A 24,937-nucleotide genomic window follows, 5' to 3' on the forward strand; every position below is an offset into this window, starting at 1 on the left:
TGTGCGTGTGTGTATTATGACACACAGAAACATGCACCACAACACAGTTAAATGCAAAGGTAAACGTGAAAGGTCAAGCAACATTTGCAGCTCAGCCAGCCAGCCATTGTTGTGGAGCTTTGGGGATGAAATTTGGGTGCACACTGTTTGCGCTGCGGCAGCAAAGGGGTGACTGGGTTCAGCCTCACTTCCGCCCATCCGTGAGCAACATCAACTCACTCCTGGGCTCTCTCACCACTCGGTGGAGAGATGTCTTTCAATATTTTAAGCAGCCTGGGCTAATCTTTCCCACTCGGGTTTGTCTTAAAAGCGTTGCTGTGGGAATACAGACCGAACGACAGTATCCCAGCTGCTCAAACAGGCACAAGTATAATCATTGTGATGTGAACACTATTGTTTTGTGTAACTGTGCGCGCGCGCTGATGTACAGACTAGTCGACTAGTAGACTTTACTACACCACAATGAGATTGTTTTTGTCTTGAGGAGGAAGTAGAGCCGGTTACTGCAACAAGTAATAGCACGGAATGAAATTAGTCCGTCACCTTAATTCATTTCGATTGTCTTCTTTTTCTAAATATGCAGCTTTGGTAAGTGAGGGAGACCCATTAAAGGCTCAAAACACCAGGCTCAAAACAGGATTTTGAACACATTTTCAGCCCTTACCAGTAGACTCTACACCAATTTGATCGACCTGATCGGTATCGGACGATAATTAGCATTTTATGCTGATCGGCTTTTATGTCATAATTCGCCGATCCAATCAATGACGTCATTGATTGGCTCCGTAAAAGACATTTAGAAGAATCACCTTCATTGTCATGAACATGCATGGATGTACACAAAATTTGTTCTCTGCATTTTACCCATCACAGTGAACACACACACTTGTTAGTGGGACACACTGGAGCAGGGGGCAGCTGAAGCACCCGGGGAGCAGTTCGGAGTATCAGTGTCTTGTTCAAGGACACCACAGCCGTGAGTCCGGAGGATGTTGGCAGATGGTCCGGTTGGGATCTTGAAGCTAGGTCCCCCACGGTGGCACGCGATAATCTTAACCATTGGGCCACGGCTCCCCATCGCCCGTTATTCCGCGTTGCCATCGTGCACAGTATATTTGAACCCAAAGCTGGTTTATTTGTAGCCTTGTCGCATGTCTTTTGACGTAGTAGTGTAAATATCTGACAACCAATAAAATTATTTTTAAAAAGACATGTCGGCGGTGTGGGACAGACAACACGTAATGCCCGGATCAGACTACAAGACAAATTTGGTCTTTCACGATTGCACTATGTCAGACTACTGCAATACAATCTTTATTTGGTATTCCAATACCACCGCACCCCGTCTTTTATGATCACTGGGCTTCATCTTGTCAACTCAAATGCGACTGGATACACTCGTTACCACGGCCACGACAACATCAAACGATCGCGTCGTGTGTATTATAAGAACAAAATGGGGAAAAACGTGTGCTGGTGGTCACCGGTGCTCGGGAGAGTACTTTAATTCAAGGCTTGCTCGAGGTATGTTCACGTACTTTTCATACGATACGGCTCGCAAGCAGGGAACAAAACGCAATGTAGCTTAGCAACCTAGTGCTAGCACTAACGGTTGTACCGGCATTCTGTCGAATCATGCTCTAAAGCTTCGGTGCGTGTGAAGTAATTGAATTACAATTAAGTAATTTATATGTGCCTTGCGATTGGCTGGCGACCAGTTCAGGGTGTACACAGCCCCGCCTCTCGCCCAAAGACAGCTGGGATAGGCTCCAGCACGCCCGCGACCCTAGTGAGGATAAGTGGTACAGAAAAGGGATGGATGGACATTTACCACCAAGAAATTAATGTTGTGTTTAAACAAACACCGAATAACACAAGAAAAAAATTACAAATTGCTAACTTAAATAACGCCAAATAAATTAATGTGTTTATAAATTAACTATCATGCAAACACTTACCAAATAAAGGACATTTCAATCACAATATAATAGCTTACTTAAACAAGAAATAGGGTCGTAACAAATCAGCAGAAGTAACAAGTGTAAAGTTTGCAGTTTGCGCTCTTCACTGGAGCATTGCATTTTACATTCAGTAGGTTCTAAAAAAATATTGCAAAGCCTCCTCAAAATGTACGTCCACAAGATCGTGCCCATTAACAGATACTTAGAAGCAGGCGGCCAGGGGTTCTCCTCGTCAGCTATTGCGGAGGTCTGTTTTCACCTAAGGATTAATTGAAAAAATAAAAAAATAAAAATAACTGTCAAAACTGCACCCATAATAACAAGTTTGAAAGATTGTTTTGCTCATTAAAATGATGCTCTTACCGTATTTACTGTTAAAAAATTAGTGTGAGAGATATTTGTTCCTTGTGGTGCTCTGTGGTGACAAGCCGGCCGTTCCAAGTCGTCTTTTCTGTAAACCTCTGCTCCAAACTCAAGAAACTCCTTCCTGGGCCTTTCTTAGCTGTAGGCTTGTGGATTCTGCACAATCAACAAAACATCCCTAAAATGTAGCGCATTGATCAAATTACAAGATGAACCCTCTTAAAAAACAAGGTTATTAATAACTGAAGATATAATTCAGCTACTAAATTTACTGTGCTGTGTCACATACAGCCATGACTTAAACTGAGGCATTTTGAACCACCCTGGGTCAAATGCACTAGTGCACTTCGCTGATGCAGTCATGAAGGCAAAGGGGAAAATAAATTAGGATCAGCCTTGTGTTAAGTGCTAAGTCTCACCTGTTGCTTCCAAACTAGCAGACTTTACACTTTACACATATACTCCTTGAAGTCCCGGCGCGCTTTGCACAATGGTCATTGCACCGGACTATTGCAATATTAGTCATTCGAACTGCTCTAAGTGCGAGAGGACTCTGCATCTTTTTGCACAATTGTCAAAAAAAAAAAAAGTACCGGCATTACCAGATAACAAGCAACCCTTTACTGCTCACTGACTGTTTTTTTGTCAATGTCTTTATGTCTCCAAAGTGTTTTCTGTCAATTGACTGTCGTACTGGAGCGGCTCCAACTACCGGAGACAAATTCCTTGTGTGTTTTTGGACATACTTGGCAAATAAAGATGATTCTGATTCTGATTTACAGCATGTTGCCATGTGTCCTCAGGACGAGTTTTTTTTCGTGATTCGCTTGAAATAATTTTCAATATTCATCTGTGTGAATGAGTAATTCGCAAGCAGAACCACTCCATGCAATAATGAACATAGCGCGAATTAATACTGTCTATGCTCATGTTTAGCTTCTAGCTACGTTAACAGAATAATTAATAATGAATTAATTAATATGAATTATATAAATAAATAAATTTGACCGTCCCCAACATCTGGACTTGTTTGGTGAAATATGATTTTTTATTTTTTTTTTGTGATGGCATTACTTGTTTACCTTCGTCTGTTTGTGTCCCTCGTGAGTCGCGCTGGCGGCCTGCTTCGTCTTGAGCCTCTTCTTCTCTGGCAGACCAAGCTGCGTGTCTTGGCGGAGGCGATGCATAACGTAACCTATTGACACGTTCACAGTGAGGACAAATAGAAAGCGGCAAAATCTATGAGTGTCGGCCAAAATTCATTTGTGGCGGCCCACCAGAAATAAATGTATATGTGGGCCCAGAACGAGGACACGTTTCCCCGTTTGGCCAAGTTGTGCAAACGTTACCGGGCTGTCCCAGCGGCAAGCACACAGAGCAAAAGGCTTATCTTTGGCTAGAAATAACATATCTTGACAACGGGCTAGTTCTTCACCCAGCCCATGTCCATGCTCTTGTTTTCTAAGGTGTAAATTCTGCATAAATTCTGTGTATGAGCTGTCTATTGTTGGTGAATATATATTATTCCCAAGCATTCCCTCCTCTTAAATATAGTACTGTACTGAAAAACCATCAATGATGTGTTCAGTGACTAGTCGACATCGACTCGACTTTCATTACATTAGTGTGGCAAATATGAGATCGTGCACGCCACAATGTACCTGAGCTAATCCACCTGGTGACACTTCCACTCACCTGCTTTCGATGCCCTCCCTTGTTTTCATGAGAATTTTGGCATGGTAAGGACAATGGCAGCCAGCTGCACAATGCCACCGTGGTGAAAGCACTCAAAATGTGTCCCTAATTCAGCATGTATGAACGAACCTTATCAGTGGTAGCACAGCGCCACAGTTGCAGTCAGGACGTGATTGTGGTACTGAGCAGCCTTTTCGGACGCTCGCTGTATGAGTAAGAGTTTTTACGCTTCACTGTTCCCTTTATCTCTCGCCCTGTTATTGTCGACCCGCCTTCCTGCCCGATTTCGTTCGTTGCTCGTCACTCTTTTGTTTCCCCGTGCCTTTTGCAGCCAAGGACTCGCTCTTTGGACCCACCATTGTGTGCGGTAATGAAGATTAGCCAGTCTGCCTCACACAATGGGGTCCCCTACATCCGGAGTACACACTCCCCAAATCCCACCGCAAACTATAAAACCACTGTTGTCACCGGCCCCCACTGCATGCACGTCCCCCCCACACACACGTCACGTGCATGTTGGAGTGAAATGGCAGAAATGTCTTGTGATTAGATTAGGATGGTTTTGACAGCTAAGAGGGGCCACTCAGCCAATCGTGCGCGGATAAACAACAGCTCACCCAAATCCAGTTCAAAAGACTTCCCCTCCCTGGCGCTCTGTCTGTGGGATTATACCTCCCCCTTCCCCGCCTTTGCCTCCATCCTCTTTGCCATTCTCCTCTCTGCTGCATCTTCAACCTTCCTCTCCATCGTTCCTCTTCTGTCTTGAGCTCTCTATCCTCTTACACACTCATTTCTCAAATCATCGTCCTTAGTACCAGAACAAAAATAAATTTTCCACTCTTTGTGACGCGCCTTTCAGACAGATTTTCTTTGGTCTTTATGTGCTGTACACTTGTTGTACCCTGAGCCCTCCTGAACTCTGTGTGCATCTCAAGGTTAGCCGAACTGCATGAGTTCAATCGGTTTACATGTCATGCAAAACACAGATTATCCATCTGTGACGTTTCTTATAAAATACTATTCTTGACATTTCTGGGGATGCAGAAAGAAGAGAAGAATGAAAGGAATGTCTCAGTTTCAAGCCCTAAATTGTAAAACAATTGATTCAAAGACAAAATACTTCTTGTGCGATTCAGCTAAGCAAAAAATAATGCCCAATACATGAGGGACTCATCTTTTTACACGTTCTTGTGCTCCATCCCCTCAAAACCTATCGGCAAATTGTGATTTAACAAGGGGTGATATGTGTTATCAGCCTGGTGCCCACTCAATCTGAAAGCGCCACAAGACTTTGACGGAAGGGCCTGACGTTGGCACTGATTAACACTGCCGGGCTAATGTCTCCTGATAAGGCCGTGTGTGTAATTAAGCTGTTTCCGCCACGTTATCTGTAGCTAGGTAAGGCTCGATTGCTGGCAGAGACGGAGCTGTTGGTCGATCAGGAGTATCTCTTCCTCGCTATCTTCAACTCTAATCTGCAGTGTAATGTTTGGAGATCTTTCACCCCTCGTGCTGCCCTCCTTTCTTTCTCTACGTCTCACCTCTCAGAAGACAGATTAAATGAGCTTCCTCTCTCCCCTGTAGCTCCCTTCTCTTTGTATCTTTCCTTCCTCTTTTTCTGCTCCTGAGCCCCATCGGAGCCTCTAAAATCCCTCCTGGCCAAAATACACCCCTGCCAGTGAATCTATTGAGAATGGTGGGTAATATAAGGGGCGTTGAGGAAAATTAATCGTTGCTCCTCTTGGAGCCCTGCAGGCTGCTTCGCCATGATGATCCTGTGCTGCTCTCTGAGGAGGCTGCAAAGGGTGTATGGGCAGGGGGGCTTAGCAGAAAAGGGGGGGAGGGGGACTCCTCCCCTTTTCTGCTGTTTTTTTTTTTTCGTGCATGCAGGTGGGGGCGCGCCCTGTAAGTATTGCTCAGCGAACCTATAGATTACAGTCTGTCTGCTGCGACTGCTGCCACTGATGAGCTCTATGCAGGCATCATTCCCTATCGATTAGTCACTGCAATGCAAACACACACGTACGCGCACACAAAGGATGATGGTGAGATGGTCAGCGCCCAGGGCTGCAGGTCATTTAGCTGTCATCTCAAAGTGATGGCTCAGCCCGAGATCAATGGGAGGCCTGTAGCACCTCGCCACTTTGAGACACACACAGCAGGACTCTGCATCAAAAGAATAAGACAGTAAAGTTAACCCTGACTTCTTAAATAAATAAAACCAAGTGCTCATCTTTATCAGCCATTTATTTTTTCCCATTTGTGAATAACCTTCACAAGTGTGATGCCACAAGACAAAGCGGCAAAGCAAATTCTGTTGCATCCAAAATGACTCCAGAGCACAGTTTGTTTTTTAAATATTTTATCGATCTGTGACTTGCCATTAACAGGATGTCGCTTGTTATGCTAAATAATGCACAATCGATGTTGTCTTAGAATTTACATCAGGAAAAAAATCCATATTACTCAGCAATAGTGCAGCCTCTAAAAGGACAACGCAGATGGATTGGTTCCCCCTCCCATCCCATGTAAACCTCTTTGCATTTAAATGCAGTCCAACGCTTTTTATGTTATTCATAACACCTTGTCTCTATCACAGTATCTGTAAAAACTAAGCATCCTAAAATTAATGAGCCATATCCATCCCATTACATTTATCTGTTTAGTGGTGTTTTGGGTCCTCCTTTAGGGCATTAAGCATGCTCCTCTGTTCATATTTATAACCCAGACTTTTTATTAGCGGCGTAGCGGGGAGCTAACAGTTGGGAGGCAGCCTGCGCTTTGATGGCGATGGCAGGCAGGTGGAGGGAGGCAACGGGGGAGAGGGCATCAGCTGCCAGGCCCAGGTCCCCCGCAAAAGAGGGGAGGTGAGGCTGAGCCTGGTTTGCAGGCAGGCAGGCTGTCTGTCTGGTGTTGTCACACCTGCTGTATTTAAAACTGGAGTTGTGTATGTACAATATGCCTACGGATCCTTTTAATGATTTCTAAAGCATTTTGGGAATTTACTATTAGAGGAGCATTGATCAAAGTAAGCTGAAGGGGATCGTAAAGAAAATTAAATGCTATAAACTACGCAAATCTAAGTAAAGAAAGCCTTGTGCATATATGTGCCATTACTCGGCGAGCTACACCCATTAAAATAGATTAATGGACTTAAAGGCAGAGAAATGCCTTTTTAATTTCCCTTTTGTACTGCAAATACTTGTTCCATCATGTAATTTTTCATAATCAAGGTGCAGCAACTCGAGCAAAAATGTACGAAGTGCTGCCAAGTGATGCACAGCTCAGAATACTCAAGCTAGTGAACCTGCGCACGAAACACAAAAAAGCTTAAATTGTTGGTATAAATAAGACAACAAAGCAAGTTTCTTTCTTTCTGTGTGATAGAGAATGGAAGAAACTGTACTCTGGACATGGATGAGTACATCACAGCCAAAGTAGCATGGCAAAAAAATCACTGTTCAGCATTTTGAAATGATTCTTTGGGAAAGCGTATATTCACTTTTAATGTGTCCAGCAGAGTTCCAATACTTTCTTCATAACTCACAGATATAAAGATGTTGAAATTATCTTTTTCAAATAGTACAAGTAGTTGATAAACATGCATATACTGTATTATTTCTTTACAAAGTGCTATTGCTAACTAATGGCTAGTCATTTCAGCCTGTGTGAATTTGGATTGTTTTCAAAGGCGTCTGTACAAAACACATATGTCCAACCATTTTCTTTACTGCTTATCCACATTGGGGTCTGGTCTGTTTGCCAGTCAATCTGAAGAAGAGAAGAAGAAAAAAAACATTCACATTTTTACTACGTTGTACACATAAGAGTTCACTCAGATCAATTTTTATGATAAATCCTCTGTCTCAACATTACCATTCACCCATACAGCTAGCATTTATTTTTTATTTTATTTTTTGCCAAAAGCATCAATGGTTTTGTGCGAGTCAAACGATTCAAGACAGGGACTGCCAGGTCGCCAGATTGCCACAAATGTACCGTCACTGCCACCACCTTTCACTCAGTGATTGGCAGCTGGAATAGCCAACGGATTGTCCCACCTCATCCTGGCCCATGTAAAGGAATCATCCCAAAAAAGCCCATGAGGAGAATGGAACTTGGCTTTGTGCAGAACCAATAAATGTCAGCACACCTGACAGGGACTCCGCCAAGAAGTCTTTCACACACACACACACATGCACACACACACACACGCACACAAATGCACACACACACGCTCACACAAACACACACAGGCACACACGCTTTAGCGCAGGGGTGCCCAAACTTTTTTGCCCCAAGATCTACTTTTCAAGCAGCCGACCTCCCGCGATCTACCTTTTTTTTGGGGGGTGGGGGCCATGTCTCCGGGTTTGAGAGCGCAGAGCGCTATCAGTGAGCTAAAATTCTGGGCCGCCGACACAGCTCAGCACCAATGTATGTTGATGTACCTTGCATCACCACGAGCCAATCTTGCACAACACAAAATAAATAAGAATGTAATATTTTGTTTTGTCATTACCTGAGTTTACTCCGATGACTTGCACTGAAGTGAATCAGCGTAGTCAGTGTCGTATTTTCCATGCACAGTCCTAAAATGCCGCTCCATATCTCCGTTCTTTGGTAATGCGATGGCAGACTGGCAGATAAGGGATATGCATTTCGAAAATGTAATCGTGAAAAAATACTCCTCATCCAATTCCGTATGAAAGTGGGAAGCTTTTGTCTTCTTACTTGGTCCAGCTCCCCCACTCATTTTTATACCCTTTCTTAAGTTTAAGAGAAAACACAGAGAGAGAAAAATTGGAGGCAACTCACTGACTAGCTTGTTAGTTTTGACACACTTGGTGTTGTTGTTTTTTACGCATATGCAGTTACCTTTTAGCAGCGTTGTTTGCGCATGTGCGTGACCGAAGTGTCAGAAAATTCAGATATCATCGATTATATAGGTATATCAATCAAGCAACCGGATGGATGATAGGCTGATGTCTTTTTTTTTTTTATGTCACGCGATGTCATGCAATCTACCAATACTACCTTGCGATCGACGCATTGAGCACCTCTGCTTTAGGGCATCAGATTAGCAAGAGGTTTGTTTATGCATAAGCATACAGTAGATGTTTGCACAAAAATACAAGCATTGAATAATTACACTCAGAGCAGCATACATTGACCACATGACACCAGCGCCGCATGCTGCACGGCCTATAGACACACACAGGCTGCTGATCAACTACATGACCTTCTCTCAAACAATATTAATGTCACCACCTAGGGGCATGGATGTGGTGTGGGGGTGGTGCCTGATGGAGTGACAGGAGGAAAGAAGTGTAGAAAGCGAGTGCAGCGGCCACAACCCACACATAAGTTGCACACGCTTCACCTCATGCAGTGTTACAGTGGAGATGCCTTTGCTTCACCATGGATCGTAACCTTGTATTTAGCGTGTGTTTTTTTGCACCTGCATGCTGCTGTGTGTGTGTGAGGCCCACTGACAAGACCATCTTACACCAAATGTCACACTTCCCAAAATGATTCACTCCGCCATTCCCCCTGCAGAGAAAATGAAGTCAAGACCTTCCTCAGCTCTTTGGCTTCTTTCACTGTTGCCCCTGTTGCTCTACTCACTTTCCACTTTCCTCTTTCTCCCACTTATCCTCTTCTATCCTCTTTTCTGTCTGCTTGGACTATCTCCCACACACACTCTTACCTTGGTTTGCAGTCCTCAGCACTTTGCTGGAGAAATTCCTCTCTGAGTGCCTGGTTTAGGTGGATAATTAGTGCTCACCTTGGGAGAGGAAGCAGCCACAATAAGAGGACTTAAAATGAAGCAAAACAGGCTGTGGAGAATAATAGGACATGGCCACAGATATGAAACATCACTCCTTACATTACCAAAATGTTTGTCATTTATATACTATATATACATCATTTGGTAATATAAAGTTATATAGTTAGTTAAATACATAGTTATTTTCTAAATTCCTAACAGTGAGGAAGAAATCATGTAGGCGTGTGGCACAGAGAGGAGGTGGGTGGTCTTGAGTTGCATTTAATTTGATGTCAGTATGCAAATCGTGTAAACATTGCAAAATAAAAAATCCGCTTTTGTTCCTGGAAGACACATTCCCTTAGCAACAGACCCCACCCTCCCCCAAAAAGAGGAGGAATGTGTGATTTTATTTTTATAAGGTGCAAACAAGGAGGGAAGGATGGAAGCCGAATGGGGGAACGAGGGAGGGGGGGGGGGGTGTAAATGTTTCTGATGTGTTCAGTCTGTACAACCTTATTTCTTATAATGGGACCAGCTACTCTGTGTGTCAGTGCCTATTTACACACAAATGAAGTGGGGAGTAGTACGCACCCGCCAGAGCTGCTCGCTTCCATCTCAGCTGTCAAAACGGGTTAGTGGATACAAGTGAAACACAACGATCCCTGGGATCAAACCGGCGCCGTCTGCCCGCACATAATAGCTTTATCCTTGGACATTGGACGCCTCACTCCCTGGCCAGCTCGCCTCATAGAAGCGTGACAACATAGTGTAAAGTAATAGACTCCTCAGGACGCCAGTGTGCATAAATCAGGGGTCTTTTGTTTGGCATCTATGATTAGGTGCCTGGAGTAATTGGGAAAAGGATCCTACAGCTGAATAAATCTTCCAATCCATGCATGCTCGTCACAGCACAATAAAATGTTGTTTAGTAAGGATTGTATGCAGTTTAGGACGTCTCCTATTGCGCTCGCAATCAATCAGCATGTAATCACTGTCAAAACTTTCTAGCAAAGTGTGTGAGCGCACCTGTGACAGCTGAACAAGTGGAGTGCCCCGCAAGCGCATGATGGCATATCCAATGATGGATGTTTATTAAGTTGGATTGGAGAGTGAGCACTGTCATGTTTTTCTTTCTTCCAGACCTGCCTCGAGTTGGAGCGATATCTGCAGACGGAGCCCAAGCGTCTGTCCGAGCTCTTTGACCATGACTTGGATGGACTCTTGACCCCGGCCTACCTGAAGGATGATGCCGAGGAAGACCTATCTGACGTTCTCCTCCCCAGCATACATGAGCCCCGGAGCCCACCAACAGTGATACTCTGCCCCACACGGAAGAACTTGCCCTCCACTACATCAATAAAAACTGAACCAAAGGTACCAGAACCCACAGAAGGGATGGAAGGAGTTCACCAGGCCCAGCTAAGTGCAGTCACCTCCCTGACGCCCCCCTCATCGCCAGAACTGGGTCGGCATCTTGTGAAACCCAGCCCGTCCCTAACAGCGTCTGCTGATGGGGCGCTCACCCTCAAGCTGGTGGCCAGGAAGGTGGGGCTTAGCGCTGCCCGGCTGGTGGCGGCACACCCGCTCCCCGTCCAGGTAAAGGAAGAAGACGAGGGAGTATCGTGCGTGCTCGGTGAGCTGCCGGAGAATAAGAAGAGGATCCACCGTTGTCAGTTCAATGGCTGTAGGAAGGTTTACACCAAGAGCTCCCACCTAAAGGCCCATCAGAGGACACACACAGGTGAGAACTTTTATTAGCCTGAAGAAATTTCTGATGGCTAGTCATTACTACATTCACATTCATGACTTCCATTCCTCATGTACAGATCTTTTTATGTTTTCGATGTACATCCATTTTTGGTAGGCTTCTTTTGTTGTAATACATTTCCACATTTTCGATTTTTGGTGAAGAATGAGCTGAAATATGAAATGAAAACTTATTTTTATAGTGGGGAAATAATATCACTTCTCTTGTCCCACGCTTTCTACTAGAGCCCTGTCTCCAGTGACAAGGTTGTTGACGAGAGCGAATGGGGGAGGGTCCCAATGCCATAACTCTCACTCCTCCATCTCCATCCCAAACCACTCAGACCCCTGTCGGAGAACTATCCTCCGTCTGAGTAACTGCTCAGTGATGGATGGATTGACCTGGATAGCCTGCCTGCCATTCCTAGCTTTATTTCCAACACTTACACCCCCACGCACATCCCACTTCCCCCTACTGAAGCATCCCACAGGTCTAGGTCAGAGGCTGCCCACCTTTTGCTGGGGCTGTAATCATCCAGAAACTAAAAATATGTTGCAGACATAACTGTTATGGAGGCAGGTCATGGTATGGTGGCTTATATTGTCGTGTGTTAGGTCACGCCTTGCCATCATCTAAAGCCATCTTTCCAGACCTGGATATGGCTTGTGTGGGAGAGATGGAGATACAGTAGCTCTGTCAGTGAAGTAAATGACACAGTATTACCTACTGAACTCAGCAAAGAAGGTTGAAGAAAAAAATTAAGTCGCTGTTACATGACAAGTCTTCACTTGGCTCAATTTACTTGGTTGGTATTGCCACTTGAGCACCTGCTCGTAAAGCAGTAATTCTCAATTGGTGGGTCCAATGGGTGGGTCACTGAGCCATCTTAGAGGGCCACTGACATCTATTAAAAAAATGTAGGGGATCCTCGGTTTAAAACGGTACCGACATACGACATATATTATATTTTATTTATGAACACCGCGCAATGAAGTATTTTGCACGACATCAAGGCACTATCAGTTACCGCCATAATTTGTTACTGATTTTCATTTGATTGTTTTATATCTGCAGTATGTCCTAGCCCATAAGTGTTTTTCATACAAATAAAATTTACAATTTACTGATATGACTCAACTGCTGCATTAGCATAGTTTAGCGAGAGAATATGGCATGTTGCGATTTACCTCCAAATTTGGGTTACATCACCGCTATAGGAGCAGAACTGTCGTAAACTGAGGACTCCATGTACAGTGAAATATTTAATGTGCATGCCAGGTTGCACTTGCCTTTTATTTTGAAAATACGGTGTGACAGAGGAGTTTATGGTGGAGGTGGGACTGCATCAAGGATCAACCCTGATCCCCTTCAGGGCAGTTGGTGTTAGAGAGGAGAATGCAGGAGATAGGCTTACATGGAGAAGGATGACACGCTATGGCGACCCCTAACGGGACAAGCTGAAAGGAAAAGACAAAGAAGAAACATAATTTTGACAGGCATGTATCAGAAATATTATTACCGGGTATTTGTCGTGTAAAGATACATGTATTCCTATTCGGTACACCTCTGTACCATCACGAGTTCCTACACAGAGTGTTTAAGTTAAGGGACAGCAAGCTAGTTGCTTCACGCTGAAGCCACACAGTAAATAAACAGTGCAACTCAGCCTCTGGCTTTGGAGGTCTTCTTGGCACTTACTTGAATATCAGTGCAGATCAGAAGAAAACAATTGCGATTCAAACTTTCATAAGCATTTCAACAGCATCTTACATAACAAATTTTTATTGCATAATTATACAGATTGTTAAAACCGTTATTGTAATTGTCTGCATCCTACATTTTCAAAAAAATTAAAATTAAAATATTAATGTTGCACTGTCCTAAAAAGAAGAGATCAGTGAGAAGATATAAGCCATATTTTCTGCAATTGATATATTAAATTTTACTATATTCATTTTTGTACATATTTGTTATGTTCAACCTCAGTTTCTTAAAAAGTTGTTCTGAAAGGTCCTTTTAAATATACAGTCAGTAGTGGCCGTTGTATTTAAAAATATGCTTAACTATAAAAAAAATAATAATAATAATTAAAAGGCTAGCTGAATGCCCTAAAGGCTAAAAAAGAATCAATAGTAGACTGGTGGACCCCTGAAGTAAATGCAGGTGTACCGTTAGGCAGGTGCAAGTACAAGTTATTCGCAACCCTCTTTGCCACTGGCAAAACTGTACAATGTACATGTTTGTGTTGTCACGCTTATGACTAAAGTCGGCTTATCTGTGCCTTGTTTGTCAAAGAGCAAGAAAACTCTCTCTGTATGCCTTTCTCCTTTTATGCACTCCATAGATGTACTGGAGGCACCAGGCACACTAAAATAAAGATACACGAATTGATTTCACCTGGAAAGTATATTTGCCTTCAAAACGGGTAAACATAATGTCAAGTGAGTTAACCAGGAAATTTTTTTTCCCCTGGTTTTTACCTGAATTTCAGTATTTTCACAACAAATACACGATTGTGTCTCTTAAACTGATGCGGAAACACCTTTTGCTTCACATATGCAAATTACTCAATTTCTGACCTTGGCTGTATTCATGTGCTCATACACTTTTGTCGGATCAAGTTTAGCGAGTGCTAAGCCGAGTAGACAAGAACGCGTTACGGAAGTTTGAAAAACCTTTTTTAAAGGGAAGCAATAAGCTTATGAATCAGATGTGTTGCAATCATGAGACATTTTTAGCGAGACAAAGTATTTTAAGTATTTTGCTTGCATTCGTGTATGATATGCACCAGAATATTTTGAGCTCATTTAAAAGCAATAATGTGTGTGTTAAAATCAAGAAGTTACGGTACTCAAGTTGACCCACCACAAGACAATCAGATTTATAATCAAACAGCACATAAATCAAGTGTTTTAGTCACAGACGTAGATGGAAAAGGATGATGTATGAAAGAGTGAAGCCACACAAGGCAACACGAAGGCACAATCCTCTTTGGGAAGCAACAGCTGTACAACAGGCTCCCCCAGTCACTGCGCTATTATCCTGACACGTTTAAAGATGTCATTACTCAAATCCTCTTTTTCTTACTGGTTATTTCCATAAATTACTGCCGGAGAAAAGGGAACGATTTAATCTGGAATTAGACTGCTCGTCATGGAATAGCGGTACCCTGTAGAGTTTTTTTGTGAATAGGCTTATGGCAGATAAGGCGAGGTACAATTAGATAGGGAGCAGGTTGACGGAACAGCTAAAACACAAGACTGCTCAAGTTATTCTTCCTCTGTCGCTCATTCAACATCCTCCATCACCTTCCTCTTTGCTCTCCTGTGTCTCTCTTCACAAAAATACTTGCACTCCAGTTCTAACTTGACACTGGGGTAGCTGCTTCACTGTAATTTAACACCGTTAGACACATTAGCTTCCAATGTGTAGTACTTATACAAGTCAACAGTGATGCGTAACCTTACCATGTGACTGTTATTGAGTAGTAACATGGTGGGACGTGTCGGTAAACAGTGCAAACCCAAATCCTCTTCCCTGGCTTGGGTTTATCAGGGTTATGCTCCCATCATTATATCTCTGGTCACTGCCAGTATCCATGTAAAAGTCATCACCATCTAAAAGACATCAAAATCCAGTTGTTTTTACTGATTTTAAAGCATTTTATGTAAAGAAAAGTTGTCTTTTGATAGCCACATGAATATCTGAGCCGACCTCCAGGCTCTCTTTAACATGCCCCCCACCCACATCTGTAGTCTTCCTCCTTTCATGCATCTACCCCCAACCCCACATCACTCTCTAATATCAAAGTCCGTAATGCTGGTTGCAGGTCGGAGCCTGTAAAGCGCTCTCGGAGAGCCTCTCTAATGACCTCTGAGACCCAGATGCCCGGTGTTGGCTCCAGTTAATGGAGGGAATGCAATTAAGATCAACACTGGCACCTGAGAGGCTGGAGTCCATTCCCTCTGTGTGTGTGCGTGTGTGTGCGCGCATGTGTGTGTGTGTGTGTGTGTATGTATGCGTGCGTGCGTGACACATGATATGATTACGTGACTCAGGAAACACCCAGTTATCAGATTACGGATGTGAATATATAATTTCTTATTGGATTTGATTATTCGGTGAGGCATTTTAAGGTGGAAGGGGAAAAACCATTTGGACAGCATGACATGTCTGAACAGTGTCTTCTGAACACTTTCCAGTGGATCCGGTAACAGAGGATTTATAATAATTTTAATGAAAGGAAATGATCCATAACATAAACCATGTCATGTTTTATAAAAGTAGCAAGAGCATAATCAGATTATGTTGACAAATTTCGGCTAATCTGGTGGATTAAATCACTGATCTCCAATTTTTATTGACACTGAATGGAAGCAGTGTGTGCATTTGTATTTGTGTGTGTGTGTTTGAGGAGGAGAATGTACTTGTCTGGTTTGTGAGGGTATCTTGAGAAAGAAATGAGTGGGGGAGGTGGCTTCTGTTGCCAGGCAACGGTGGAGGACTCGGTGGAGGACTCGGTAGCTGAGTGGTTATTATTGCTGCAGGCACTGGTCTCTTAATGCCCCCCTTCCTCCTTCCTTCCGCACCACCACAACTAGACCTCTCACTATCCCTCCCCCTTGCTCTTTACATCTCTACAGCTACGGTTGCTAGGCAACTGCCTCCATGCTCTGCCGGCATGCCTGGTAATTGGCCGGTGGCACGGCAGCGTGCCGTTGCCAGATCCAGCCAGCTGCACTGACTACTGCCTCCTCATGTTGCATTCACCCAGCATCAACACAAACTCCTTCTCTCTGGGCCCCGTTGCTGGGCAACACAGTCAAGCATCCCAGTCTCACGGGGTTTCATTGACCACAGCCCGTTGGCCCACACCTGCTGTTCTAATTGTTTCTGGGTACAGAATAGGTTATGCATGACTTCATATTCTTTGAAGTCAACACTAATGTGATGAAAGTCGGGTTGATGTCGACAAGTCGCTGATGACATTTTATTCAGTGCAGAACACAAAAGCACAAATAATGTTTGCCCAACTTGGCCAAACAGGCAAACCTGTCTTTGTGCAAATAGTCAATGACCTCTTCAAGTGCTGTAAATTAATTCTTCGCTCTCCTTCCACTTTGATAGTGCCGAAAAATTATTCAAAATCCGTCTTGAACTGGGCTTTTTTCTCCTTTACTGTATCCCATTGAATACCAACTCTATGCATTAAGAAATTGGAGACAATTTAAGTCAATAAAAGTGACGGGTTAATTTCATTCAGGGCACTCATCTGGTCAAGCAAGCGGCTCTGCCTCCTCCTCAACCCAAACACGGAATTAGTGACTGTCAACATTAAGCGCTAAACATCATTGTGGAGTAGTAAAATTGACTAGTCCACTAGTCTATACAACCCCTAAAACAGACCATGAGGATATGTTTCTTAATTTGTAATTGCAACTGTATACAGTATTTCTTATTCATAAATTCATGTTAATTAATGGGCGGCACACGGGTGCATTAGTTAACACTGTTGCCTCACAGAAATAAGATTCAGCTTGGGAGTCTCGGTTTTTTGGGTTAATTCTTTGTGATCTTTACATGCTCTCCCTGTGCTTGTTTGGGTTCACTCGAGGTACTCCAGCTTCTCTCCACAGTCCAAAATAATAATAATTTTACGTTCATCAAGAATCATCAAGACAAAAAAAAATTTTTAAAATACATTTTACGTTTACCAAGAATCATCAAGACAAATAAATAAATAAATTCTATCTCAATGGCCTTGTTCAGACTGAAGGCGAATCAATTTTTTTTTATCCAGTTGGATCTTGAAGCTCTCCTGTCCATGCTGTCATTTGCAAGTGACCATATGTGTTTCTTTGTTGCATCCACCGGTCTTTATCGGATTTCAAACCAAGGTTCCGTGTTCCAAACACATGAACTGAGGTATAACCCATTGTCAGAGTGCTAATTAGCATTATGTTGTAAGTAACATGAAGAAACTTTGATTTATTGAAGGGTTAATCGGCAGTTACGCTTCAAAATCCCAGTTTTCTTTGTGAGCAGCTATTCAATGGTGACACAGTGACTTCTCAATGCAGGATTTGCTTTGGTTCCCAGTGCCCTTCCCCTCCAACTACAGCCTTCCCTGCCTTTGTCTGCTTCTGAGGCCCTTCTATCACCTTCTAGCCATCTTCCCCACACGTCCTCCTCCCTCTTTTATCCACTTCCCTCCATTCTTCTTCTGTGCATTCAGCATGATCACACACCATTGGGACATAATCAGTGACAATTATGTGTCTTTGCTTAATGTATTATTGTTGATGAAACAGGTGTTTTCATTCCCCTCCCCCATACAGGTGAGAAGCCGTACAAGTGCTCATGGGAGGGCTGCGAATGGCGATTCGCCCGGAGTGACGAGCTGACGAGGCATTACCGCAAACACACCGGCGCCAAACCCTTCAAGTGCAACCACTGCGACAGGTCTGTCAACTTGCCCCCTCAATCCTTCACTTTTTTTGTCTCTGTATTTTGAGTGATCACTCTTGAGCTGAGGGTGATGCTTGAATACAGGTCAGTGTGTTTCTGTAAATAAAGCCTCAAGCTGACCCACTTACTTACCAGAACATTTTGTGACTGCTGCTCTGATCCCATGCGTCCTTCAGCAGAGTAAACTGACCAGCTAAGCAGTTTGCCCCACATGATATTTCAGCGTCTAAATACTTAATTCTTTGGCAGATGGATTGGGGGCCCTGGAATGAATCTTTATCCAACTCTGCATATTCCTATGCAAAAGACAATAAGATATTATTCAAGCATCGCTGCTGTGGTGATGTGACGTAATTTGCTGTCGACTCCCTACCTTAATTAGTCACCGCGGCTCCTGTTTAATAAAGAAAGACAAGCAAAATGTTAATTTGCAGCCTGGCTGCCGAAACCATCGCGCATTCAGAGGCCATTATTTGCTATAAAAAGATCACGGATGACTGTGACACAGAAATCTTTTAGCCCTGTTTTAATTACAATCCTCTGTCTGTGATCTGACCCTGGCTGACACCTCGGAGATCTCACAGCAATTTTGTCTTCAGGGGAATAGCTGCTGGAATGAAAGGGTCATTTTTGGGATCTTGTTGAAAGCGCATCCAACGGTATAAATCTGAGAGAGTTGTAGCATCGTAAAGATTGTTTTATGGGGCCATATTGTCCTATACATCAGTGTCAGCGATTATATTAAAAAGTAAATGCGTTGTTGGGTGTGAATAGTCAACAGAATTATGTACATATGCTGTAAATATGATAGTTAAATAGGCCATTTTGAACAATAAGTATCAACGTGTAGTAGGCCGGTACACTTAGTGTGCATTACCTGATAGCTAGCTTGCTTGTCTTGATGAGGGTCTCATGGCCATCAGAGCATCTGTCATCAGCAGGCCTCAGCTGGACACACTGTAAATACAGTAAACCATACCCACCCCCAATTCCCCATCTCCCTCTTGCATCTGAGCACCACCCCCGGACCCTGCAGGCGCATTCCCTAATTCGGGCTCATCTTTGTCATGTGTCGCATGGCGCCCGACCCCTCGGGCCCCGTGCAGATCCTGCTGAGATGAAGGAAAAGAGAAGACAGGCTGGGAGATGGAGGATGGGGAGGGGGGGGGGTTTGGAGGTGAGTAGTGATAGGGGCTGAAAGACCCGCGGTGTGCCAGCTGGTGTGGTGCCCCGAGTTATGACTCATACGTTACCATCTGTCTCGCTGATCATATTCAAAAAAATATGCTTGAGTGTCTCCTGAGCCTTTCGTTCCCCCCATGTGTTTGCTACGCTGTCTGATGGCATAAGACAGTAACACACTCACACATGTACACATACATACAACCCCAATACCAATGAAGTTGGGACGTTGTGTTAAACATAAATAAAAACAGAATAAAATGATTTGCAAATCATGTTCAACCTATATTTAATTGGATACAGTACAAAGACAAGATATTTAATGTTCAAACTGATAAACTTTATTGTTTTTAGCAAATAATCATTTAATTAGATCTGTCCATCTTAGTTGAGCTCGGGCCCAGAGAAGCCGGCGGTGTTTCTGGGTGTTGTTGAAAAATGGCTTTTGTTTTGCATAGGAGAGTTTCAAGTTGCACTTACGGATGTAGCGCCGAACATTGGTTTTCTGAAGTGTCGCTGATGGTGTAGTGGTGCACTCGCCTGATTTTGGTGTGGGCAGTGTGGGTTCAGTTCCCACTCAGTGATGGTGCGAATGTGAGTGCGAATTGTTGTCGATGTCTATATGTGCCCTGCGACTGACTGGCGACCAGTTCAGGGTGTAGTCCGCCTATCGCCCGAAGTCAGCTGGGATAGGCTCCAGCGCCCCGTGACCCTGACCAGGATAAGCGGTGTTGAAAATGGATGGATGGGTTTTCTGAAGTGTTCCTGAGCCCATGTGGTGATATCCTTTACACACTGATGTTGGTTTTCGGCCTTTCCGCTTACATGCAGTGATTTCTCCAGATTCTCTGAACCTTTTGATGATATTATGGACCGTAGATGAAGAAATCCCTAAATTCCTTGCAATTATACGTTGAGGAACATTGTCCTTTAACTGTTCGACTATTTTCACAAAGAGGTGAACCTCGCCCCATCTTTGCTTGTGAATGAGCAATTCAGGGCTGCTCCTTTTATACCCAATCATGGCACCCGCCTGTTCCCAATTAGCCTGTTCACCTGTGGGATGTTCCAAACAGGTGTTTGATGAGCATTCCTCAACTTTCTCAGTCTTTTTTGCCACGTCTCCCAGTTTTTTTTAAACGTGTTGCAGCCATAAAATTCTAAGTTAATGATTATTTGCTAAAAACAATAAAGTTGATCAGTTAGAACATTACATATATTATCTTTGTAGTGTATTAAATTAAATGTAGGTTGAACATGATTTGCAAATCATTGTATTCTGTTTTTATTTATGTTTAATACCGCGTCCCAACTTCATTGGAGTTGTGGTTGTACATGCTTGCAGGTGCGACAGTAAGACACATGACTGGTGGCTGATCAGTGTATTAGCCAAACACTGATTAATCCTGACAGTCACCTCTGTCTTGCTCAAAAGAAGCAATCGGAAGTGTAAAAAAAAAAAAAAAAAAATCTCACTTCAATTCCTTTGGATTTAAGTGTGTTTCATCACCTGGACGTAGAATATTGTAAATCGTTAAAATTATTTTATTTTATTTTTATTTTTTTTAATTAGGTTGAACACAATCTGTTCCAGGTTACGCACGTTGACCTGTGGTTTGAGTAGATAATGCAAATAGAAATGATCTATTCCAGCATAGAAATGTCAGTAGCTGACATTTATTTAATTAACATCTTCAATATTACTATCGGTCATACACATGTAATAATAAGTTACCTTCTGTTAAGTAATACAAAAATGAGTCCTTTCACAATATGTGCTATCTCTGTCTGTGTTCTGTGTCTGTGTGTGTGTTCACACTGTAAAAATTCCAAGCTAAAAAAAAATTTATCACAACAAACCATGTGACACCCCCCTCTCTTATTTGTCACAAGAATATAAGTAGAAATTGAATAAAGGGTTCACTGTACAGACGAATGAGTTATAATCAACTACAGTGCTAAAAAACACTAAATGAGCAAAACCGCCGTTTTTTTTTAGTAACTTGAATAATTATCTGGACAATCTAGCAGACTACAACACACCAACAAATAGCTGAACCAAGGTATTAAATATTGAGCATGTGTCAGAAAGCTAGCGGCAAATATGTATAATCTGTAAACCCTGGTGTAATTAAACATCTGTAGAAGGAGCTGAAACATGCAGTCTGGAGAAGACAGCCTTCAAACCTGGCAGGTCTCTTTGAAAGTTACCAAATGCGATCGGTTACAACGATTGCCTGAAAAGCTTGTCCAACAAAATATTAAGTTATGAGTTATTGTTTGAGTGACTCCCCTATGTTAACACACAGTAGTTTTAAACAGTCTCTGTATTCTGTATGTTCTCCTTCACTGAACAAGCCTTATTGAGGCTCATCCTTCTTTTTGAATTATTGTCACAAAATAGCCACATAAAAGGCAGAGTAAAAGCAAAACAGAAATGCGAAGGTAATCATTTGATGCTCGCTGAACTGAGATCTTGAGTCTTTTGAGGCATACTTTTTTTCCTCAGGGTATTTGACTTTAGAGGTTTAAAGGATTCCACTCTTCTTGGGGGGAAAAAAAAAAGTATTTTGTGAGAGGAGTTTCAGTAAACATGTAGGCGGCCGCACAGAAATAAAAATATTTTTAAAAAGATATACAGCTATGGAAAAATTAAAAAAAAGGGGGACCACTGCAAGATTAAATAATTAAATGAAAGAAAATTAAGAGTAGACTTCAAATGGGGGATTGGCTTTGGAACCAATGTTTTGCTGTGTCACAATTCGTTTACAGAAAATGACATGAACACAGTCTATTTTACCAGCTTTGTCCTTACAAGCTGGTAAGTTTATCGAAGTGTGTTATGCATTTGCGTGTACATAAACAAGGCTGATGTTTTGCAAATGCTGCACATGCACATAAAATCAGGCCATAAGAGAATTGTTTTTACCAACAGTGTTACAATTGTCACTTTTGTTTTTAGTCTTGAAAGGAATCTGCCACATGAACAATATTCCGGTTTCTGAAATATTTCCCAACACAGTATAATCACCAGAACATACAGCCGGCACCCTACCTTTTGAAATGCAGCAGGAATGGTGTCAATCTAGTCAGTGGTGGAATGCGGGTCTCATGTAATGGCTCCACGCTCACCATGAACATGCATAATTATAACACCAGCTCTATGATTATAATTTAAGGCCATTGTGTTTGGAATAATCACATTTAAAACTCCCTCTTTGCTTCCTTTTTGTTTTCTTGTTGTTTCAGCTTCGTGTAGTGTCTAACGTTGCTCATGGCATGACAGCTCAAATCATTAGGAGCTCCAGCTGAAAATGCAGATTTTGAATGAGTTACACGAGTACTAATTGGATAGCTCAGTGCTCGCTAGCTAACAGCACCAATGACTAAACAGTCCTCTTTCCACAGCACTGTGTTTGTAACCTAACGAAACATTTCCCCCTCTGCTTGCAGGTGTTTCTCACGGTCGGATCATTTGGCGCTGCACATGAAGAGGCACATCTGAGGAGCACAAGAGAAGTCAGAAAGGGAGTGGAGACAGAGAGGGAGCAGAGAGGGCAACGACACTTGCAGACAAATTATTACCACGGATCTCAGACAGATGTCAAACCCCATATTTGGCAGTTCTGGAGCGGAGGCAGATGTATCACGCCTTTGGCTTAAGCACTGGCAGGCAACACACGGGTCCCACAAGATTCCATTAAGCGTCGTCTGCCTCCTGGAATGGGACCTTTAGCTGGCAGCTCTTGGTTTCAGTCCACTTTTGCCTCATGCAGCATTGCCCCACATGCAGCCAATTTAGCGCCTCTATTTCATCCTCTTTGAGCTAAACACGATCTTGCTAGGTTGCCGTAGCCTTTCTCTTCAGTCAAAGGTGGCATAATTTCATAAGTTTTTTATTTGATCCACTGATAAATCCATCTGGTTCGATGGCACTTGGCGATTGCAGACTTGAAGATTGTAGTGTGGTTCTGTGTGTGGAGGCTGATTGAGGTCATCCAAACAGCTGTGTGGGTCTAGAAACATCATCCATTAGGACTTTCCCCTGGATGTGGTCAACTAATCTACTCCTGGCAAAGAGAGGCCATCTCCTGCTTGAACCTGATATCCAGATCTTCGAAGCTGAAATTATTGCACAATTGACTCTTTGCAAACCTTTTGTTAAAAAGAAAGGCCCAAGTTTGTCAGAATGAGAGGCTCCTGGGCCCCATGCACAAGTCAAAGCAGCTTGCTGACTGTAATCGCACATCAGACAAGATCACTATGTATGTAAAGGTTATATTGTTTTTAAGCAAAGATCTCCTATTTGTTTGGAAGACCATTCTGAAGAACTCTTTGGGAATGGATGCAGCCAAATAAAAATTGTTGATGCCTGAGGTGATCTCTCGGGCCTTTGAGAGTGATTGGCATCAGATCAGCCACCACATTGCTCGCCATGCAGAACTTTTCCAGTTTCGTCCACTTCCTTTCTTCCAATCTTCTCCAGTAAATCAGGCCCTATGCATCTCCTGGGACATTCCACCGATTCATCCCCTGTAGGACATGGAATGGACTTGTAGGAGAACAAGTCCAATCAATTGGCTGGCAGATCAATGTGAATGTATCTTTAATGTGTCTGTGCACGTGAAGCTGAAAATGTGAATGGTGTAACAGTCACTTCTGGTTAAAACCACACCTTTCCACGTCATTGTTAAACTCGAAAGTCACGCCTGGTGACTTGTGTCATACATTGTTCCGCTTGACCATCAAGGGGTCAGGAGAGCAGCTTTCCATGGGGTGTTCGATGGAGGGTTAAGAGGGAGAGAGGAGGGATTTGATCTGCACACTGATCAGATCTGCACACTCAGCAAAGTTAACTGCCCTTTCAACTCCTAAAACTTAAACAGAGTGAGACATCAACATACAAAGACACATAGTTGCATTTCTTCATGGTGCTTTGACCTCTGAATCCCAGTTGCCAGCACCCTTAAATGCCTTTTATCCAGGCAGTGTGGACAAATGGAGGCTATGCCATGATTCTGACTGACTCAGCTGTAATCCTTGACACAATCTACGGTCTCTGTTTAAAAAATGGGATTTTTTAAATTTTGAGTCAAATGAGCTCTTCTAGGATAGTACGTAAGCCACCAGATCAGCTCCTAGCTCGCAGTCCTCGTGTTCGGTCCGTATTTGGATGCAGACAAAATGAATACAAGTGGTTTGTACCCTCAATGGCAGCTCTATGTATGTGTTTAAAAAAATCCAGATGTAATGTTGACATGACTGGTGGTTTTGGTTCATCTAAATGTTCTCATGGACAGCCCTGGACGAGAGCACACAAATATCCCAAATACAGCATTGTTTGGAAACGACATAATTAATTTGAAAGTGTACGTTGGCAAAATGTGAATGTTTACTTTTTTATACTTTTTTTTTGTGTGCTTCACGTGTCATTTTAACGAATGATGGTCAATTATGCTGTGCCTGTGTGTGTGTTGTTGTTTTTTTTTGTCTGTATTTGCACTCAATTTTGGAAAACAAGAAAAAGTAACCTATCTGAAGTTTTCTGTCCACTTGTGCACCTCACACCACTACCATCGCATCTCTGTACAGTAGCTGTTTTTTTACACAAACTTGCGCACATACATTCAAGCACGCCCTCAGCGCATGCACAGACACTCATATGCGAGTGCACACACAAGGGTGCACACACACACTCATTCACTTACACACTGGCACGGTCTGAGGTGCAGGCTGCAGCTCTCAGCA

At 43.0% G+C, this 24,937-nt stretch overlaps 1 protein-coding gene across 1 annotated transcript in view; it reads left to right on the forward strand.

The window, feature by feature from the left end:
* klf7a (Kruppel like factor 7a) overlaps positions 1-24,561 on the forward strand; it is a 36,523-nt gene extending 11,962 nt beyond the window's left edge. Inside the window, exons 2-4 of the mRNA XM_061681464.1 lie at positions 10,933-11,533; positions 17,878-18,001; positions 22,643-24,561. Of these exons, the coding sequence (XP_061537448.1) occupies positions 10,933-11,533; positions 17,878-18,001; positions 22,643-22,694 (777 nt within the window). The 3' untranslated portion in view covers positions 22,695-24,561. The remainder of the gene's footprint in view (positions 1-10,932; positions 11,534-17,877; positions 18,002-22,642) is intronic.
* The last annotated feature ends 376 nt before the right edge of the window (positions 24,562-24,937 follow it).

This window comes from Phycodurus eques, chromosome 1 (assembly GCF_024500275.1).
Source record: "Phycodurus eques isolate BA_2022a chromosome 1, UOR_Pequ_1.1, whole genome shotgun sequence".
NCBI classification, from domain to species: Eukaryota; Metazoa; Chordata; class Actinopteri; order Syngnathiformes; family Syngnathidae; genus Phycodurus; species Phycodurus eques.